General features: G+C 48.6%; 1 protein-coding gene across 1 annotated transcript; it reads right to left on the bottom strand.

Annotated features, from left to right (window-relative positions):
• Positions 1–505: 505 nt before the first annotated feature.
• LOC149344109 (acetylcholinesterase-like) lies at positions 506–6,584 on the bottom strand. The gene is made up of 3 exons (XM_089542547.1): positions 6,426–6,584; positions 3,548–3,813; positions 506–1,432 (listed from the first exon to the last, which is right to left on the bottom strand). The coding sequence occupies exons 1-3, from the start codon at positions 6,576–6,578 to the stop codon at positions 1,228–1,230; spliced, it is 624 nt and encodes a 207-aa protein (XP_089398673.1). The 5' UTR covers positions 6,579–6,584; the 3' UTR covers positions 506–1,227.
• Between the last annotated feature and the right edge of the window lie 16,202 nt (positions 6,585–22,786).

Below are 22,786 nucleotides of genomic sequence, written 5' to 3'. Positions count from 1 at the left end.
TGGCCGAATTCGGAGTTGGGCCTGTCCTCTTCACAGGGTCCTCAAAAAGACCAGGAACTGATAGCCATATGGCGACCACCGGTCTCTTGAAGCCCGCACCATGGCCTATCGCTACCCACTGCCCAGAGCTCTATGGCACGACCATCTTTTCAAGGAAGGATCTAGTCCATGGATATTCCAAAAATAGCTATCATAACAAATGCACTCTATAGTGTCCAGGTTCAGGGCGCGCTCGAATCGTATAGTGCATTCCCCTATGAAAACCAGAACAAACTGCAGAATGTTTTAAGTGAAACACCCAGTATTTAGTGTTCTTACATCCTTGCAGGTGTGATGTATAATGTAGCAGCCACAAAGTGAACATGGAAAGTCTGGTGCTTCACCAGCAGTAATAAAACTTTATTGCATGTTAAAGAGGGGGAGGTGCCACTCTGCGCTGTCATGAGGAACATGTAAATGTCCTGATGCCGACTATTCACAATGCTTTTATGCATAAAAGTGCAGTCTCAGTCGGAGGAGTGGCTCCCAATCGGTAGCATGCAGTGAGCTCCCAGCTGATCGCATGAAGTCCTTAACACAAATCGCCTTACGACAAACGTGCCCGGCGCTCAAGGCAATCGCAGGCAAGCAATATCTCATGGCAAACAGGCTACGGCACACGTATCGAAGCCACGCGCACTTAGAAAAATTGGGTTCCATTCAGGTGACGAAGCCATAGCGCATAAAGCTACCTCTACCTGAAAGAAGACAGAAAAAAAGTATTACATAATGGTGAAACGTAGAGCAAGCTTTGACGGCAGAACACAGCGCTTCTTGCTGAAAAAATTGCTGTTATACATTATATGAATTATACAGACATTATACAAATTGATTTCTAGTTGACATGTACAGCCAAATCTAGGTGAAGGAACAAAATTTAGTGCAGATGAACACATTCGACAAATAGAAAAATTATACCAAGTCAGTTAACATCGCAAAATCTCGTGCGAACTGAAAAAGCTTTAAAGAAGGCACTGAAAAAAACGAAAGGAACACATTCACTTCAAAAAAAAACGAGAATTGCACGCGCTAAATCAATTTGGAAGAGGAAAAAGTCTTCACTCTGTAAATACAGCGCGCTCCGTAGTACCACAAAAGAATAAAAGAGCCTAAAATAACATTGCGGTTCAGGCAGCTCATCGGGAGGAGTCCTGGGGCATAAATCTTGCTCAGGGCGAGGCGATCACCCTACAAGTACCGGTAACTCCTCGCCGACTTAATTTTGTCCGGTAGATTAGGGAAGCCAGGAGGAAGGATTGAAGTGCGCAGTTTTTCGCACACTTCCTTCCTAGTGTCGCTGATGAGCTCGGCTCCTTTGTGATCTATCCATACGTGGTAGTTGTGACTGCGCGAGAACCTTGGCCACTCTGCGTTGCTCGCGTGCGGCAGGCTCCTGCACACAAAGCACACAGCGTGTGGTTAGACGAGAAGTGAAAATGAAGCGGTTATTTAAATTATGTTTATCAATATATATATTTCTTCACGCCGCGAAGGCTGAACAGGACGATATAAAGCAACGACAAGACAGTTGTTTACGTCGGCCGCAGTGGTTCGGGAGTTTTCAAGCGATAGCGTTACGGAGCTCGTGTCACAAAAATGCAGGCGTCGTCATCGGCTTCGGTGACCGCGAGTGAAACATCTACAAAATATTCGCGGAGGAGCTACCCACCGTGGCAGATGGCTGTTAACTAACCTATGAATTAACGATCTATGAGTGTGAAGTCGAAAATTACCAGTTCCGCATATATGGGTATTAATTACCCATTAAAACTACCGCGGCATACCTTTAAAGCGTAGCTTATATTTCCCCTTTAATTGTTTTTTTTCAGCTGATCTCTTAATGTCAGCCGTCGCCAATTTGAGCTAGAGATTTATGGCACCCGAAATGATAAACGTGACCTTTTTATACTTTCTAACGATTATCGTTCTGGTAAATTAACCATTTATGTCAGCGGCTTCAATAAACATTCCTACATGAGTCTGATTCCTTCTGTTATTCATTGTCTTGTACTCTGTTTTCTTAACGGAGCGTTCTCGGGAGATGTATATAAGTTCACAAGAAAAATATGAACGCATGTTAGTTGCAATTCTGCCGAAGCCTAATACAGAGCGAAAGCTGCTTTTCTGCAATTCTTTCTGTAATTCATTGCACATTTCTTTCTGCAATTCTTTCTGCAATTTTTAGCACATATCAATCTACCATTCTTTCTGCAATTGGTTTTGCAGTTCTTTACAAATTTTTTTCTACAATTCATTACTTTTATATATGTTGTTTTTACTGCTTATTTTGCATTATTTTTATTTGTTTTTATTTCGCCCTCCGCTGCCTCCTAAAGTCGTTCTACATATCGAGATGGCCTTGAAGAACCGGTGGAGTATTTTATTATTTTTATTCTGCGCTCCGCTACCTCCCATGGTCACTTGAAGAACGGGAGCAGCAGAGCTTGCGCTTTAAAATTAATTGCGGTCGCAACCTGGCCGATATGTCTCAATTCTTACGCGATAGTGTGATGAAAGTAGAAGGTTGTCTAGCCAGCTACGCACACACAATTAAGCACTGAGAAACAGAACCAACTTATTATTATTCGCAACAGCTCCTCTTTAATCCAATATATAGGGTTAGTTGTCTCCACGCTTTCAGTTTCGGTTCTTTGCCTTGATACATGCATATTGTACATTCGTTGCCATTGGACTCTTGGCTGCAACCGATGTCTACGCAACTGCTCTCGTGCTTTTTTCCATGTGACATCGATTCCATTGAAAATATTTGAATAATCGCTTATCAGCCCGCCCAATCCCAGCCATTCGACCCGAAAGTGAAGGTGTAAGGTTGTACAGAACCTTCGTCGTTAAAAAAAATGTGACGTCATCGCAACAAAGCGAGTAAACTACTTCTTTATTTGCAGTCTATTCCACCTGCGGGTTTTCTTCAACATATGACATTCTCGCAGTTCTCAGCACGAATTATTCATCACTTCTGTCTTGCCGCACCATCTCCTAGCTGACCAGAGTCCCTTAGCTGGTACCGCAGCTGCTCCGGTCAGACGGCGGTCTCGGGTTGAATACGCAGAACAGGACGCATCTTTCTTCAACTACGAAGCTTCCGTGAAAGCTTTCATTTATTTGGGGCCGTAGAGCTGCGCTGGAGTGGCTTCTGGCGAGTAATTAGTCCCATATTTCGACTATTCTCCACTTTGAGTGCTTCTCTAAAAAGATTCGAGGCTTGCGTTTGAAAGTCTTTATTGCACTTGGGACATTAACTGTCTCCTACGGATTTGGATATAGCTCCTGGTTAGGAGTGTAAGGTTTAGTGAAACCCGTATGCATTAATTGTGGTGCCACAAATGCAGCCCTCCTTAAGGTGAGCCTATAGTGCCTGTTCTTACTGAAGAAGATGGTGCTAGATATATTTTAGCAGGTTGCGCTGCTAATCGGAGATGCCTTGCACGTTCTGCTTTGAACATGAGTCGGGGTGCATTCAGCGTGGAAGCATCATGCACCTACTCACCCAGTTTTGGCGAAGCCGCTGAAGATGCCGATAAGCTTCCGACTTATGTCCTGCTCGTAGTAGGGCGTACTGCTGACGTCCAATAGTGGCTCTCCGAAGAGAAGGGCAAGGTCGTCCTTGAATATGACGGTATGGCCGGTCTCTTCAACAGGCAGCGGAATCGACTTGTAGTTGAGCAAGTACGAGTACACGCTGTGGCCCAGAGAACTCAGGTACTCGGAGAAGTACAGCACCGGACACTTGGTCATCACGTCGCCGTACATTTCCTGCGACAGTTTTGGCGCCAGAACGGTCGCTGTGAGAGCATATCTTGACCTTTACACATGCCCTCTTCAGCAATAAGTTGACTTCTGCTGAGGACAAGCTTTCCCTATTCATCTGCGTGCTGCAGGGACGCTTCGCTTCTACTCTGAAAAAGACAATGATGTAGGACCCTCCGCGACCGGCAGGCCTTTATCGCAGTGCTTTTAACACAAGTGAGGAAATGATTGTGTCTTTCACCAGAACAAAAAGCTGCAAGAGTTTCTGGTATCTCTCGGGGCTATGACCGAATAGTGGTGAAAGCATTATACCCCCTTTTCGCGGACTTCGTGATCCTCCGTGGAACGAAATTCAAAGCAAAAATAAACATAGGAAAAAGCCTGCATACGAGAGAGTCGCAACGTGATCATGGTCGATTCGAACAAAAATGAACAGTTATTCTCATCAGCTCAAAAGATCTAAATTGCTTATGGCATGGTTTATGGGGATTAACGTCCCAAACCCAGTCGGGCTGTGAGGGACGCCGTAAGGGAGGGCTCCGGATATTTTCGACCACCTGGGGTTCTTCAACGTGCAATCACATCACACAGTATGCCGGCCTCTAGCATGTGACCTCCATTTAAATGCGTCCGCATTTGCCGGGATCGAAGACATATCTTCGGAGTCATTAGCCAAGCTTCTAAACTTTAAAGCAAAGAGTAAAACGACAGTCAGAAAACTTAGGCTTGGTAACGCGGGCTGGTGGTTCTATGGTGCATTAAACGAAGGCAGAAGGCCCTCACACAGTTAATTCTGGCTAATCTGTGCAGGATTTTCCGGTAAAGTGATGGAGCCATGAGTATTCTGAGAGATTTGGAATACTGCGCACGGTTGGTGTTGTGATGCCATTAATGTCGCATTAAAGTACAGAACGTCCATTTTACAACATCCAATCTGACTTAAACGTCTATCTCCGACTGCTGTGATGCAGACGAATAATCGCTTTCACCGGTTGCCAGCCACATCACTCTTGTCTTGAGGGATGATCAAAGAGCGGGGCGTACAGACGTAGAGAATTCAGCGCCTGAATATGAAAGCAGGTAGACGTGGCATACATCTGTGTTGCATTTAATTCGCATTATCAATGTGCTTTACATAGCTCATTTGACACGCAGCTCAGTCCCGAACATAGTATGTACCTTGACTGCGCCTGTGTATGAATGGCCAGTTCTAAATAATGTAGCGTTAACAACATGGGCGTTGCCATTCGAAAATACGACACAGCCGTTCCCAAACTACAACATTTACTGTCGTATGTTCCTGCTGGCCTGAAAAAAAAAAAACATGCGTCGGCCGCGAATCGAACCCGAACCACCCACGTGCCTGGCTAGTATTCTGCCACTCAACCACCGATACCGATGTTCCAGTGCTGCACTGACCATTTATTAATGCAGAAGCATTATATGCCTCATTCGCAACCGATCCCGGCGTCGTATAGAAAAAGTGGCGTCCAGACTCCCGGTGACGTCACCTGTACTCAATGTATAGTTAATGGGTAATGAAACTGGTGTTACTAAATAATGAAGGGGGTCATTAATCACAGTTATATTGTCGTTCAAGGCAAACATATTTCAGTTGAAGGCATTAAGGTGAACATCTTTTATGGTTATTTTGCATTCACAGCCCTTAAGTAGTCTTAAGTGCCCTCCCTAACTCTTCTAATGGGAGGGTCGCCCGCTGCAGCTACAGAACTGGGTCTGCCGAACACTGCGCAACGCTGCAGAAAATCGTGCTGGCCGGTGCTGAGGAGCACCCCTAAGTGAGAGTAGATTTCTAACAACAAAGTAAATACATGCTAATTACCATCCACGTAAGCGCTCGCCTATGGCCACACAGGGACGCTATACAGTCTTTACAGAAACTTCGTAGCTGAAGACGAAAATTCTAAGGATGATTACGATTCTCCCTGATGCGAAATTTGAGAGCACCTCTATCGAAGTCGAAGGCTCTGTAAATCATTATTTTGCTTTTCTGGGTCGTCAGCACGTGTAGCGAAGATATTTCGATACTAGCATTAGTTGAACACGACAATCTGCTATGCACAGCGCGCGATAACGTGTATATTTGTTCGATGGCAGTATTAGTAGAAGACGACGCCGATGTGCAATGCACAGGGTGATAGTGTGTTGCAATTCAGCATGAGGCGTGATCGGCTGCAGGGTTAGCAAAGCGCTCTCGGTCTCTGTAGGCTCATTTCTTTGCTTCTTTGGGTCGTCAGCACGTCAGGCGACGACATTAGTTCGATAGATACTAATATCGTTATCGTCTAGTTGATGACAATGTGCACTGCACAGTGCTCGAGTCGGTTTATGGGAGTAAAGCTCCACAGAGCGACTCAGGTTATGAGGGACGCCGTAGTGAAGGGCTGCAGAATTTTCGACCGCCTGGGGTTCTTTGACGTGCACGGACATCGCACAGTACACGAGCCACTAGAATTTCACCTCCATTATCCGCTGAACCTGAAAGTTATGTTTCTCACCTCTCCTCGTCCTTGAGAAATAATTTCAACTACTCTCTGGATTGACAATGCTAATTCATGAAATGCAATTAAACCTAAGCGCGGAGACTGCACACGCACCTTGAGGTCAACGGTGCATCTTAGGTCAGTGCAGCTGGTGGCATTGGTGTAGACACCGCGGGAAACATCGAATCCGCTGCTCACACCGAGGGAGTCCATCTCGTCCATGATGAACGCAGTCAGGTTTGTTTCGTCCTCGCTCAGCAGCTGCATCTTCAGTGCCAGCTGCAGGAGATACATGCAGCATGCGTCATTATTTTCGGCCCCTAATTGCGTAGTTTTTGGCTTGGCAGTCACTACGTGGAAAAAAATTGTAGGGCACATGTAGCGAAAACAACTCAAGAGGAGAGGTCACTAAAGTGTTACTGTTGATTCTCGCTGTGAAGTGAGCTGTGGCGGATCAGTGCATGAGGTGCGGCTCCCACGCTGAAAGAGGAGGAAAAAAGGAAAAAAAACTGGAGGGGACATTTAAGAGAGAGAGAGAGAGAAAAAAGGACGGAAAGGCAGGGAGGTTAACCAGGCGATGCCCAGTTGGCTACCCTACACTTGGGGAGGGGAACAAAGGGGAAAAAAGGAAAAAGAGCGGCAAGGAAATGAGTTTTCTAAGTGTCCAGCGACCACCATGTCACAGGGACAGAGGGCGCGCACTTAAGCTCCGCTTTAAGGTTACGACATGACAGCGTTAATAGATTGAGGACCATATATCTTGAAGTCGTCGTTCTCCAGTTTACATTCATAGATCATTGGTAGTCCTCATAGCACTCCTGGCGAACTGACGCGGCCGTTAAGCTATGCGCCGTTGGCCTACGATGGCAGGCGCGGCCACAGGTGGCGCTAGTGAAACCGAGATTACACTTTTTGAGCAACCTCTCGCGACCAGACCTTAATTTAATTGCTACCTACTACGATGGGCAGTTTTCTCAGAGTCCGATACGCAGGCTGTGATAACGTAAAAAGGTCATATGATGCTCACGATCCGATGCGCAGGCTGTGAAACGTAAGAAGGTCATGTGACCTAGTTGGCCCACCTACAGCCTTGCTGGGCACCCACCTAAGTTGCGTATTTGGGCATTTCTCTCTTGCGCCGACAACGACCCTGTTTTCTGCTGAACGGAACCGTCAACGCTATCGAGTTGAAAGAAGATGGAGAAGAAAGAAGAAAAGGGTGCCCCAGCCGAAGGAGGGCGTGCGAGTTATCGAGGAGCACGTCCTCAGGAGTCGTGGGTAGGCGTCTCAAGCTAAATGTGAAAAATAGTGTAACGTGATGGTTTCAACGCCGTAGGGAACAGACTAGCAGACTGCCGTGGATCTGAATTTGATTCTTTAATGGGCTGACTCGCATCCACAAAGAAAGGAAGTCCTCGGCGGTAGCAATAGACAGTCGTACTCGGCGGTCCTCGAGTGAAATCCCTGCAACGCTGTATTCAAGCGGAAGCAGAGGTTTTTCGGAGAGTTTGAGATGATTAAAGGATTTCAAGGTATGAAGCTTCGAGATGAAGCATGTCAAGTAGATTTGTGCTGGCATTTAAAATGATGACATAAGCGCCTATTAGAACAGCGACGTTGTTCAGGCTTCTCCTCACTGCGGCGAAATGCGGAGAAATTCGTGATGGCGCCATTGTTAGCGAAACTGAGGGTTCCCGCTGCCTTCAACCAAAGGTTGCCGTCCATCATCCGACGCTATCAAGCAACTCTTCGTTGAGTTTACATTCAGTGGCATTGGTTTTCCTCCTTCAAGCAGCAGTTTCTTCGCTATAAACGTTGCATCACCGTACATGTAGTCATCATCACGGCCCCTGCCTGGAGCTGTGCACTGCGGAAAAGCCTGAATGTCGATCTACGCGGCTGCATTCGTCGATTATGTCATCATTTCAATGCTAGCCCTAAAATACTTCGCATTCATTACCCGCAAGTTTCGCGTATGCTACGTCATTAAGCTCGTCGAATTCTAAAAGCTTTTCAATCGCCCTACCCGCCGCTATGGTTCAGTTGTTAGGGCGCTCGGCTACTGAGCCGAAGTACTCGGGTTCGAACCCGACTAGAGCGGCAGCGTTTCGATGGAGGCGAAACGCAAAAGGCGCCGTAAGGCTGTGCGATGTCAGTGCACGTTAAAGATCCGTAGGAGGTCGAAATTATTCCGGAGACCTCCACTACGGCACCTTTTCCTTCCTTTCTTCTCTTAGTTCCTCCTTTATCCCTTCCCTTACGGAGCGGTTCAGGTGTCCACCGAGATATGTGAGAAAGCTACTGCGCCATATCCTTTCTAAAAAAAACAATTTTCAATTTTCAATTGCCCTATGATGTCATTAGGAACTTAGCTATCAGGCGTTGAAAGAAACTACAATCTCCAACAACGTAAAAGTAGCTGCGCAGGGCTCCAAACATTAAAGATAAGTGAGGCCGCATCTACGGTCACAAACAAATTATTAAAGCCATGTGCCGGCGGCTTTGAGCATTAAAAAAACAATTATTTTAAAGCTTCGCTCGTTGCCCACTCTTGAATACACATCGACGCGACGCTAAAAGCAAAAGTAATGATAGCCAAGAAAATCGAGGAGGATTTAGCGTGCTTAGGTCAAATGCGAATTAGGGGCGCTCGCACCTGGGTTTTCGATTCGGTGTAGCATCCAGACTCGGTTTTTCAGGTCAAGTAGGCTCGGTGAAATCGGACTTCAATTCCTCCTCAAGGGTACGACGCGACACCGTCGATGAGTTAATGCCCACATATGCGGAATTGGCCATCCTCTACTTTACATTCATAGATTGCTAGTAGTCATACCACTCCTGGCGCAGGGGTGCAGCGGTTAATCGATGCACAAATGCCCTACAACGGCAGGTGCCGCCACCGGTAGGCCTAGTGAGACTGTTGCTATTCCCCAGTATCCTCAAGGTCACGGACAAAGGCTTCACTGAGAAAAACAGGCGAAAGTTGAGATTGGCGGTTTTAGTGCTAGGGCACTAAAATCTAAAAATACGAACACTAGCGTACTGTCGCGATCGCAATATTGCGGGACGTCGGAAAGCGTGGCAGAACTGCGTTCTGCGCCATCTAACGGCGCACTCCCGCTCGTTCTTTCTGCTCGGGCATGTCTGTAACCTCACTACTACTTTACGCGCGGTGCATGAAGAACGGAACGAGCGCCAGGGGCCGCTGGCGCTGCGATGGGTGAAGTAGATAGTTGCCGCTTTCGCGGAGGATTGACTCCGGGGAAAGGGGAGGGGAGTTGCAAAGACGAGTAGTTTGTTTTTCAGGGGAGTGCTTGGTACACCAAAATTTTTGGCGACAAGAAGTTGGTCATCCCGGCATTCAGCCTTGAGGCCTGTTCGTTCAACGCGCATACTCTCGCACAACAAAAACAGACAAAACATAATTGCTCGCTCCCTGTCCCCTATCAACAGTCGCTGCACCGCGATAGCGACACGCTATCTGCTTCATTCATCAGCGGCTGAGCCTGATGCTGGCTAGATTCCGAAGCGGCACCTGGCGCCAGTGGCGATCTACGTGCTGCGCGCGAGCTAGGAGTGACAGTACAGAAATGCCCGAAAGGGGGAGAAGGAGCGAGGCTGCGCCGTTAGATGGCGCGGAACGCAGTTCTGCCACACTTTCCGACGTCCCGCAATATTGTGATCGCGACAGTACATCAGAGAACTTAATAAGGAAACCCAAAGACACGTCGAAAATTCGAACAGTAGCGTAAATTGGTAAATTGGTTTTTTAGGGTACGAAATGGCGCAGTATCTCTCATATATCTCGGTGGACACCTGAACCGCGCCGTGAGGGAAGGAAGGAAGGTGAGAGTGAAAAGAAGAAAGAGAGAAAGAGGTGCCGTAGTGGAGGTCTCCGCAGTTATTTCGGCCACCTAGGGATCTTTGAAAGTGCACTGTCATCACACAGCACATGGGCGCCTTTTGCGTTTCGCCTCCATCTATTAAGCGTGTATGGGGACGCAGACGTACGGAATGCGCCACTAATGCTGACGTTTAGGAGCATGGCGTAGAGCGGGGTAGTTGAATCCTTGCTGTGGACGAGCCGCAAATGGATCGTTTCGGCGGCCCCGTGCACTTTAGTGTTGCAGGCGAAGACGATTTGGGGGCGAATGAAATCCCAGGTCTTGTGTTCTTTGCCACATATATGAAAGCATGCCTAAAATGATTGTTCAAGCGCTCTGTGAGGCTGTTAGTCTGCATGTGATACGCAGTCGACCTCCAGTGGCTTTCTCATTGTAGCCTACGATGGCGTGCGCCAGCGCTGCATTCAACGCTGTTGCCGTGTCCGTGATTAGCCCTTCGGAGGCGCCGTGCCTGAGGATGATTCATAAGAAAACTGTGAGAACTGCTGCTGCTCTACCGTTTGGTATCGTTTATGCTTCGGCGCGGGGGGGGGGGGTGAATAGTCGCCACAATATGTGTTTGTTTCCGAGTGTCAACGTCGGGAAGCGGGTGAGGAAATAAATGCCGATAGACTGGAAGGTCCTAGTTTGTGGTGACATTAACTTGAGTAGCCCTGCCGGCTTGCTCGTAGGTCTATTTCAGCCCTGACAATCTCGACAGGCTCTTACGTACCGGGCGACGTCGGCGGTAGTCGAGCAGAATAGTATGTTTCTTGGGTGTGACGTAAGGTGTTGGTAAACCTGAGGTGCCCAGCTGACAATTCTTTGTAGAGAGCCTGCAGAATTCAATCTCGAAGGCTGACGTCAATATTGTCAACTTCTATTGTAAATGTTTTAGCGTCTTCTTTTGAAGAGTTTCCGCTCAGTAGCAGCATTTGCAGTGTTGGCGAGCTTGGTTAAAAAATCTTTTATATTGCACAAGAATTTATCTCACAATTCTTTCCCCGAACGTATATAAAGCTCAACGGGAAGCATTTAAGCTGTAACAGGGACATTATTCACCTCATCAACCACATAAAAAAAGACTCCGGAAACGCAGAAACATGAATCCGCGCAGTCAAGTTAAAGCTACAAACGCTTAAAGCTGAGCTAAAGACCAAAGTGAATGAAGCGAGGAACTCTTATTTCAGTTGCACTTTATCAATATTCAGAAAAGCAAACCCATCAAAGTTCTGAACAACGATACTTTCCGCATCTCGTGAGTCTTCACTAACGATCATCCTTCATCTGATCCTCAGATTATTTCAGATGCATTAAAGAGTCGATGCCAGAGAGATGGCATCAAACCCTCTTTCTGTGTCAGTGGCACCTTGCCAGAACTTCCTGCCCTTGTTATAACTACCGCTAACGTTCATAACCTATTGTTGACAACTGGCACAACAAAAAGTTCTGGTCAACATGAAGGGCCAGCGATGTTTTCGAAGTAGAACTCTGAATAAAATGCCCGTTACCTGACAGTAATATTCGGTCAATCCCTCGACACGTCAGGCGTCTAGCGGGTATAGAAACACGCTGTCTCTCTGGTCTCAAAATCTGACAACAAAGAGCTAATCACTAACTGCAGTCAATAAAATTGCTGTCCACTTGCTGCAAACTTTCGAGCGCATCATTCTTAAGCGCATCCTTCAGTGTTTATCAGCAAACAATTTTCTGTCTCAGCAGCACAGCTACAGACCAGAATCTTCCATGACAACGCAATTTTTGGAATTCTCGCATGATATGACCACAACAATAAATAACCATGACAAGCTTGACGCCATCGTACTCGACAGCATTTGACACGGTAAGTCACAATAAACTGATAAAACTTCCTCCAATTTTTCAGGTTGCAAATTTAAAGATTGGATATCTGATGAACTCAACTCAGGATCTTAATCGGTAAATTTTAATCGTAACAACTCTTCTAAAGTTCAGGCCACAACGATCCATGCTATAGAGTCATATTTACTAATTGCATGTGTTATCATTCGAGTAACCAAATGCATACCATGAAAGGACGCTTCTACGCAGATAACTGAGTTCTCTACTCTAACATTAGTGTCACTCAAGACCAACAATTACTGAACAACGTCATTTCATTATTTTAGGCCGGAATAATGCATGGCAGATGAACACCAATTCCACCAAAATGGTGCATTGGCTTTTACAAACAAGAAACAGCCTTTCAAATTACCGGGTAAGATTTAATGCTATAGTCTAATGCACGCTGACGAATTCAATACATTCATGTTAGAATTAATCATATCAATGTAATCGACTCTAACGCGCTTCGAAAACTTGGATGCCTAAAACGGACTTTAAAGCACGCAACTATACAATGCAAGTTAACAGCTAACAAAGCACCAATTGGACCCATTCTCGAGTACGCGTCTGTAGTGTGGTCGCATCGTTTCATAAATCATACCTCCAAACTAGAATCCGTCCAAAGAAAAGCAGTCCATTTGATATAAAATCAGTATGACCGTAGGTTTTCACCATCATCTCACACCCGCGCTTTATCATTAGCACCATCGTCGTATAGATGCACGTGTGACCGTCTGATCATGCTGCACAAAACCGTACAAGGATCGACTAAGATATAATCGCCTATATAACTTATCACTACTGTTGGCCGAGTTACCCGACAGATTCACCCACTGCTCATAGTTCCTTTCGTTCGGTCCTTAAATTTGTTAAGTTGTCTTTTTTTCCACACACATTGTTTATGGAAAAACGTAGGCCTCCGTGGTTCCTTGCGCTCATTGCCGACTAATCAAATAAAGACCGGAGTGCGTAAGCATCCTGCTTAACATTGTTGTTCAGGAGAGCAAGCTGCCGGGCTAGTTGGTGAAGCATGTTAAATTGAATTCAGCGCAAAAATACAGACAAGGGACAAACAGAGACACACTGAGACGTTCACGAGCGCTAACTACCAACTGTTTATTCATGCTGAAGTACAGGGGATATATAGGAAGGGAATGAAGAGCATGCGCGTAGCGAGGTACAGATAATGCACATCCGTCAAGCAAACGAGTTAATCAAAAAACGAATCTAAAAAAGCACATTCAGATGAGTATATGTGTACCGACGTGTCACTGACACAACGTTCGGACAGCTTTCTGATATATCAGAAAGCTGTCCGAACGTTGTGTCAGTGACACGTCGGTACACATATACTCATCTGAATGTGCTTTTTTAGATTCGTTTTTTGATTAACTCGTTTGCTTGACGGATGTGCATTATCTGTACCTCGCTACGCGCATGCTCTTCATTCCCTTCCTATATATCCCCTGTACTTCAGCATGAATAAACAGTTGGTAGTTAGCGCTCGTGAACGTCTCAGTGTGTCTCTGTTTGTCCCTTGTCTGTATTTTTGCGCTGAATTCAATTTAACATTGTTGTGTTCCGCCTAAGCATGTTACTTGACCTTCTTGTAACAAAATGCTGAGTAACCCACCCCTCCTATGTATCTTACAAAAGACAGCAACATTCGTAAATAAATAAACGTCGAATTCGTAGAGACGCACGCTCCATCGAGTGAGGTGGCCGGAGGGGTTCTTAAAATTGGCAAGCCATGATGATGAGCCATGACGGCAAGCGTGATTATCAGAGTAAATTTTCTAGGTTCTTTTCTTCCCTTGCACCAGAGGTGCCCCGCCAGAGACGGTTGGTTTAACTCTCAAGACTGAAGCTTGATCTTCGCACCAGGGGTGCCCCGTCAGAGACGGCCTCAAGATGTGTTGACACGCAGGGATAAAAAAGGGAATAACTGAAGATTTATATACAATTGTTTACAGAATATACAAGTTAGATACAACGGCAAAAGGACAAACAACAAAAAGGCGGAACTGGCTAATACTAGGGGAGGCCCCTACTCGGCATAGCCGAAGATGCATAGCATCTCACCTTAGCGCAGAACCTCGCTTCCAGCTCCGGGGCCCGGTTTTAAAGCCCTAAACGCCCAGCCCACATTCGGTAACTTCCAATCATATGATTGCCTCTTCAAGGGCATGGCCAGCCCTCCGGCTTTTACAAGGTAGACGACCCTCTCTACCACAAAATAAAATAAAAATGAACACAAATATTGCCACGTATCATTGTAGTGTTGTTCGTTCACGCTCAAGGCTGCAGGAAAGGGCTGTTATCATTTTTGTTCCTGACGCGAGAACCGACCAGTCTAATCTCGATTGATCGCAGCCATGAAAGGCTGCATCTAGGTTTTTCCAGATTACTGTAGATGATCTTGTCCTGTTATCTGGAAGTTTCCTTGCCGCCTTTAAATTGAGCGATGCCGCGAGCGGCGGACATTCGTAGTTCGACGATTGACGAGCACGCTTGTTGCTTACGCCGCCACCGAGTGAGTCAGTTCTTTTGCGGGCGCAAGTCAGCCCAAATAAAGAGCTTCGTTTGCAAGAATTTCTGGTGTCTTCTTGACCGCTGGACTGCCGTCACTACAACGTGACATCTGGTGGAGGTGCTGGGTAGCCTTCCATGTACCGGACACCCCCAGCAAGTCGCGACGCCAGCCATTCGAGTCATTCACCGCAGGACCTGAGTCCAGTCCACCGCGCAAGCCGACGTCTGCTAGGAGATGCACCTGAGTTCGGGATTCTGCCGGACCCTACCCGGAAGCGAAAGCCAGCAGCAACATCTACCATGAGCTTGCCCCAGACGATGACTCCAATCATTCTTCAGCAGCCTCGGGTGCCACCAACCTTCGACGCTTCGCCTGGCGCCGACCCCGAAGAATGGCTGGAGCAGTTCGACCGTGTGGCTATCTTCAACAACTGGGACGATGCCACGAAACTTAGGTACGTGTTCTTCGCCTTGGAGGGACCAGCAAAAGTCTGGTTTGAGAATGAGGAAGCTAACCTCACGAACTGGGAAACCTTCAAGGAGCAGCTTCTAAAGACCTTCACGAACGTCGTGCGAAAGGAGAGAGCCCAGCAGCTGCTACAGTCTCGCATACAACACCCAAACGAGACCTTTGCTGTGTACACTGAGGAAATGAAGCGTCTCTTCCGGCGTACCGACGCAAACATGAAGGAAGAAGAAAAAGTAAAGCTGCTCATGCGAGGAGTTAAAGAGCAGCTCTTTGCCGGCCTCGTCCGCAACCCACAGAAAACTGTCGCGGAATTTGTAGAAGAGGCATCCACGATGGAAAAAACTCTTGATGCCCGAGCCCGCCAGTATGACCGCCAGCAGCGCGTTTTCTCAGCAAGCTGCCTGGACACCGCTAACAGCAATGACCTGCGGGAGGTTATACGTCAAGTTGTGCGAGAGGAGCTCCGACGATTGCTGCCAACGGGAACGCAGCCGCAACCTTCATCGCTCACTGACGTCATCCGGGACGAGGTTCAACAGGCCTTGGGTGTGACGCCGACACCCATGCAGCCTATGCAGCCCCCAGCCATGACTTACGCCGCAGCTGTGCGCCGTCCTACACCTCGACGACGGGACCCAAGCCCCTATCACCCTCAGCCAGCTGCGTTGGACCGCCGCTCACTCGTCCCAACCCGCCCGTCCTACGAGCGACGCGCGCAGCCGAGGAAATGCGACGAGTGGAGAACTCCCGACCAGCGCCGCCCACTATGCTTCCACTGTGGCGAAGCCGGTCACCCTCCGGCACTGCCCATACAGAAGACTGGGCATCCGAGGGTTCTCTTACGATGCTCCACGACCCCGACCCTGCCAGCGACCAGCCGAAATCGAGGAGTTTTTTGCGTCGGGAAGAATACTCATCGCCGAGCCGCCTATCACGTTCCCCGTCGCCATCGTCCCCGCGCTTTGTATCTCCTAGCCGAGGTTACGCCATGCGTGGACGCTCCCCCAGCCCCCGAAGGTTAAAGTGAATAAACCAGCCTCTGGAGGTGAGGTTGCTTCTGAGCGCAAGAACTAAGATCCTCCATCGACGAAAACAGAAGACCATGCCCCCTACGACGACGACGAACCCTACGACGACGACGAACCCTACGACGACGACGAACCCTACGACAACGACGACCCCTACGACAACGACGACCCCTACGACAACGACGACCCCTACGACAACGACGACCCCTACGACAACGACGACCCCTACGACGACGACGACCCCTACGACGACGACGACCCCTACGACGACGACGACCCCTACGACGACGACGATCCCTACGACGACTACTACGACGACTACTACGACGACAAAAACTACGACAACACCGACGACAACAGCGACGACGACGACGACACGGCCAGACTTGAAGCTTTTACCGCTGCCCTTACACCTTATTAGGAACGCTAAAGGACTCTAAGTTCTCGAAGCATTCTCCGTGTTTAATTTCATTTTAAAGCATCGAGACGATGCTTCTTTGGAAGGGGGGTAATGCCACGTATCATTGTAGTGTTTGTTCGTTCACGCTCAAGGCTGCAGGAAAGGGCTGTTATCATTTTTGTTCCTGACGCGAGAACCGACCAGTCTAATCTCGATTGATCGCAGCCATGAAAGGCTGCATCTAGGTTTTTCCAGATTACTGTAGATGATCTTGTCCTGTTATCTGGAAGTTTCCTTGCCGCCTTTAAATTGAGCGATGCCGCGAGCGGCGGACATTCGTAGTTCGACGATTGACGAGCACGCTTGTTGCTTACGCCGCCACCGAGTGAGTCAGTTCTTTTGCGGGCGCAAGTCAGCCCAAATAAAGAGCTTCGTTTGCAAGAATTTCTGGTGTCTTCCTGACCGCTGGACTGCCGTCACTACAACGTGACAATATACATTCGTGCCAGCACGTGCGTGAATCGGTACCGCGGGGCGTTCTTCCCAGCGCGTTCGCGAGCGGGCGCGTTCCAAGAAAGGAGACGCTTCGCTTTGAGCGCTCCCAGCCGCGTTCCGATGACCCCGCGTACACTAACGATCGCTTACACGCCCTTCCCAAGATTCTACAAAGGGCTCTAATGCCACTTTTAGAATTATAACAAAGGGATCGGTACGGGTCACAAAACCACCCTGTGGGTGACATGCCGCAGCTACACCAGCACTGGCACCAACAAAACCAAAAACAAAAAAATGGACACGGGCACCAACACAACATTACGCAAAATGCACACTTAAATACACACAGTGGCATGCCTGCCGTGCGCCGTAACACAGCGTCCAAGTTGGTGCGTTGCACCCAGTTCAACAGCATGCACACCCGCGTCCTGCTCGACACACACACACCGACACTAGCAACCAGAGCGTTCAGTAGCACTGATACGGGGTCCGAAAGCGGCCACGTGAGCCTCCTTGGTCGCACCGAGCGTCCCTTTGTGAGTTCGAGCCACCACGCGTCTCAACCGACACGATCAACGCCCAATGGCTACTATGCTCATTAGGCCGGTGCCACAGCGGGGCAAGAATTCAAAAATTGCTGCCCTCCAGGATCGAAAACAACGTCCTGATCCTCGATAAGTCCAAATACTTCAGCACGCGACGCACTTGAGGGCAAGCTTTCTCCGGCGCGCCGGTTCGAAACGCGTACTGCGTGAGGAACATAGTCCCTGTCCAGCCTAATCATATCAGTGCGGCCACTTTTGCCACACGTGATTTGGCGTTCTGCAGCATGGGACGTACTGTTCCCCGCGCCGACTTCCACCGTGAAAGCCACGCACCTGCCTCCTGTTACTCTGCCTCGCTTGGAGCCATTTGTATGTACCTTTACTGCACGGGCAAACCTTCAAATTGCCGCTCCGCGCTTGATCGGCGCTTGCCGGCTTCGTGGCATAGTCTGAGGCTGCATGAGCTCCCTCGCAGTCGCTTGATCCGAATTTGTTTTGTGGCAACTCGCCACACATTTCATCGTCCTCGAAGGACCTGGTGGGACACCCGCCGGGTGCGTTCAACAACTGCGCGGCGCTCGGTCCAGTCGGCACATCAGGCCAACCTTCGTTATTTGCCTCGGATGGAAGTTTCCTGGCGTCAATAGCGCTACGGGACACTTTATGCCCTGACACAGTGTGCCGCTGCGGCAACGCTTGACTTCCTTCTTTCACTCGCTCGCCGATCTGGCGTCTGTCTTTTTCACGCTAGACCAACTGCCCTTTTTCGCAACTTGCCTGAGACCGAGTTTTTATTCCGGAACTCGCGCCCTCGTCCCTGGTCTTATCTGGGGTAGAGCTAACCTGTGCAGCTGGATCGTCGGGGTGCGCGTTCACCGCCTCTAACACCGCGACGCTGCGTTCCATCAGGCTGCTTTCTTGAACTGCGACTCCAGCTTCGCAGAAATCGGGCTCACTTTTTACTTCTGCCTGGCTGTTTTCCTCACCTGTGCTTGACAGGCATATGCCTTTGCCTTCCAGCACTGGCGGCCTCTCCGCTCGGGACTCGGAGCAGTTCTCCCTGGCTAGTTGACTAGCTCTCCTAGATTCTTTGAGCTTAGCCAGCTCGAGCTCTAGCTGCTGGCGCCTTGCTTCTAACTCCTGCAAATCCGGAGGTTTTTCCTCGCATAGCGGCGCCTTTCCACCATTCACTTTTACAAGCTCTGCCTGAAAATAAGCCAAGCGCGCCTTCGCCAGTTCTACTCGGTACTTCACATCAAGTGAGGGCCGGCTTGGATAGCTTTCCATACCGCCTTCCGTACCCCTCAGCTGTCCTACCGGCTCGAACACAGGGACGTGAACAATGCGACCAAGGAAACTCACGGTTTCGATGCGTCGATCCGCATTGCCAGCTCCTTGGCGTCGGAGTCCACCGCCACTTTCCCCGGACGCTGAGATGAGCTGTCGCACGCCGCTGGTCCGCCGCCGGTGACCGTCAAGTTATCGACGCGCTGCTTTTCTGGACCGTATGCCGTCCCGCGTCGCTGGACTACTGCCGTGGTCCTTGCATCCTTGCCGCCGTCTCTCCGCAGGTCCTTTCTCGAACGCTGCTGTTGCCTGATCGTCGCCTTTCTCCCTGCGTTCAATCTTCTTCCTGCGCCGTCTTCCGATGGCCACAGGATCCTCGCCGACTGCGCCAGTAAATTTTCTAGGTTCTTTTCTTCCCTTGCACCAGAGGTGCCCCGCCAGAGACGTTTGGTTTAACTCTCAAGACTGAAGCTTGATCTTCGCACCAGGGGTGCCCCGTCAGAGACGGCCTCAAGATGTGTTGACACGCAGGGATAAAAAAGGGAATAACTGAAGATTTATATATACAAATGTTTACAGAATATACAAGTTAGATACAAGGGCAAAAGGACAAACAACAAAAAGGCGGAACTGGCTAATACTAGGGGAGGCCCCTACTGGGCATAGCCGAAGATGCATAGCATCTCACCTTAGCGCAGAACCTCGCTTCCAGCTCCGGGGCCCGGTTTTAAAGCCCTAAAGGCCCAGCCCACATTCGGTAACTTCCAATCATGTTGCACTATTAACATGATTGGCTCTTCAAGGGCATGGCCAGCCCTCCGGCTTTTACAAGTTAGACGACCCTCTCTACCACAAAATAAAATAAAAACGAACACAAATATACATTCGTGCCAGCACGTGCGTGCATTGGTACCGCGGGGCGGGGGACACCCGTTCTTCCCAGCGCGTTCGCGAGCGGGCGCGTTCCAAGAAAGGAGACGCTTCGCTTTGAGCGCTCCCAGCCGCGTTCCGATGACCCCGCGTACACTAACGATCCCTTACAATCAGTGACAATATTTAACAGTCGGCCGTACAGCTACGGGCAGAACTTCGATGTCGCCTAGGTAATGACCGGACACCCCTCTGACGATGAGTACATAGTCTCTGCCTTTGGCAGGGAACGGCTAGCACACGCGATGGTTTTCACCAGAGCATCCCTTTTCTGAATAAGTAAGGCCCCTAGGCCCACGTCCCTATGAATTTCGGTACCGGAATCTTCGTCAAAGTGCCCAAGCAACCGGAAGCGACTGTAAACGACGCTATAGTGCCTTGAAGACTACCGCTTACTGCGCTTCCCATTTATACGGCCCTTCCGCCTTTGTCAGCTCGGTCATAGATTCGGCGATGCGTGAAAGTTATTAAAAAACCGTCTGTAATGCGCAAGTAGTCCCAGAGATCTACGGAAGGTTTTCTTGTCACTCTGCGGGAAGTGGGAAATAACACGTGTCTTCTGCAGGTCGGGGCACAAGGTGCCCTTGCTGATATTCTGCCCGAAAGCAATCAACTAATAGGTGTAGCAGCACATCTCCGCCTTTGCGGGTGTTCGTCGAAGCTTGTCGTGAAGACCACAACGTCGCCCAGATACAGTAGGCAGGTTTGCCAATTGAGGCCTGTCAGCTCCATGACCAGTAATCGTTGAAACATTGCTGATGCGGAACAAAGACTGAAAGCATGACTTTGAACTCGTATAGGCCATCCGGCTTGATGAAGGTTGTCTTCTCTCGGTCTCGTTAGCCGCCTTCACTCTGGCATTATCCGCTCTTCACGTCCATCGACGAGAAGCACTTGGCGTGTCAGGTCCATCTAGCATAACGTTGACCCGCGGTCATGTGGAGACGTCTTCCTTCGCCATGCTGTTCTGTCGCCTGTAATCGACGCTTAACCGTACAGCTCCTTCTTTTCTCACCCGAATAACCGATGCCGAATAGAGACTCTTGGACGGCTGGATGAGGTCGCCACGAAGCATTTGTTCCAGTCCCGGATGGCTTGGCACTCGCAGCTACGCACAACAGGAGCTTTGGCGGACAGGTCAGCGAGCTCATAGGTTAATCCGATGCTCGGCGATCGGTGTTAGTCGAGTCTTTGACAACGGAAAGAAGCACTCGCTGTAACTTCGAAAAAGACTGAGATGTGATCGTGTCTGTTGCGGGGCAGGGCTGGATTTGAGACCAAGGCGGGTGAGTGGACTTCCCTAAATTATTTTGCGCATCGATCGGAGAGGGAGAAGGCGTCCGACGGTATAGTTCCTTGAAGAACGCTATCTCTGCGCCACGGTTTATGTGTCGGAATTCTTTGCAGAGGGTTTTCAGCATCACTTCAGCCTTTCCATTCCGAAACGGCCTACGCCACTTGCGATGCCGAGTTCGCGATCTGAGGGCAACTGCACATTTCCCTCAATGATGCCTCAATGACCTTTGGATTCCTGCTACCCAGGAGAAAGCGGAGGCTTGACTGAGGTGGGGAACTCAGCTCATCGAGGGTACTCAGGGAAACAGGATAAATAAAGACTGTTTTCGAAGGTACGGATTGTCCGTGGAAAACTTGGTGAGCTTGCATCAGAGGTCGACGGTAGCTTTGTGCTCAGTAAGAAAGCCCTTGCTCAAGATACACTGCGAGAAAACTGCTTCAGGACTACCAAAGTCGCAGGATACATACGGCCGTTAACCTCTACTCTCGCGGAGCACCGTTCCTAAGTTGTAACAGCTGAGCCCAAATTTTGAATTGCGACCAATGTAATCGCCTTGCGAATTGTAACCACTTTTTGAAAATAAATATTTTCTTTGCTTTGCTTGGTCCTCCGACAGTGTCTAAGAGGAGGCCAAAGCCAAAAAGCCTGACGAGGCCTTCGCCCCTTCTACAGGATTGCACTTCTGTGAACAGAACTCACAAGAGTTCTCTGTCGCACACAACTCACAAGAGTAATTCCCAAAAATATCATTACGGGAATTTTCCTGAGCATTCGAGAATGCAGCAAAAAAGACGAGCAAAGGGGAAAAATTGCACACCAGTTTTTTCTTCTACCATCATACTTTTCATACATCGCGATCAGCGTGTACGCGAGACAATGGAGGCATATCATATTAGGAAATGTCAGAATCTGTGTATCAACGACCCCTCTGTTACCATGGCAGACTGTGAAATCGATTTCTTAGCCTCAGCATTGCACTGGCATCCTTTTTGATAACGAATTTTTCAACTGATTCTTCCACAGCAGTGAGTGGCGCCTGATTCTTGATGGGCCTTGCTGCGTGGTTTGTTTCCGTTGTTTCCTCGGACTTGGGCTTCCGAGGAGGGGCTCCGTTTTTTGTTTTGTGTTTCTAAAGTGACTTCTATAAACTGCGTGTTTAAGCAATAAACCCCAGTTGCGAGTTAGCGCTTGTCTGCGTCGTTTCCTTTCCGTCTCTCGTGTTCCTTGTGCGCTATTGTTACATCATGAACGTCATACTTGAAATGACTGGACCCAGTACACCATTTATATTTGCGCCTTTCAACTGCTGCTTACAAGACATTGCCCATAAGCAGTCTACATGTAGACACTAATGAACCCCCACTTGCAAACAGAACTACGTTCACATGGTCATCCATTATAGAAATCCATTACCTGCCAAAAGACTTATGTTACGCAATAGTTACAAAGTGCCCATCTCTAACACTGTTTACCAAGAGACCTCAAGCAATCAAACCACTTCTCTATTTTAAAGAGAAATGCAAAGAGCTAGGCGTAATGGACACACTGCGTAATATTGCCCGCAAATCTGATTCATTGGTACTGTCTGCCGTCTGTGTGCGACTTCCCATTAACACAGTTTTGGAAAAAACAAATACCGCATGAGCATGTAGTACAAGTACATTTAGCACTAACGGAAAAATACGGACAATGCACAACATATAATATCAATGCATCAAAACCAGCACACTATGTCGGAAGTACTG

The sequence above is a fragment of the Amblyomma mixtum genome, chromosome 5 (genome assembly GCF_055824585.1).
Source record: "Amblyomma mixtum isolate Tamu chromosome 5, ASM5582458v1, whole genome shotgun sequence".
Lineage (NCBI taxonomy): Eukaryota > Metazoa > Arthropoda > Arachnida > Ixodida > Ixodidae > Amblyomma > Amblyomma mixtum.
Note: the sequence above shows the minus strand (reverse complement) of the source record. Positions and strands in the feature narration are given on the sequence as shown.

Excerpts from the sequence above, each read along its gene's own strand:
- LOC149344109 (XM_089542547.1), bottom strand. The coding sequence starts at position 6,578 with ATGCAGCTGCTGAGCGAGGACGAAACAAACCTGACTGCGTTCATCATG. Across the intron at positions 3,814-6,425 it reads GATGCACCGTTGACCTCAAG|GAAATGTACGGCGACGTGAT; the intron begins GTGCGTGTGCAG and ends AAACTGTCGCAG. Across the intron at positions 1,433-3,547 it reads AGCGGCTTCGCCAAAACTGG|GAGCCTGCCGCACGCGAGCA; the intron begins GTGAGTAGGTGC and ends CTTTGTGTGCAG.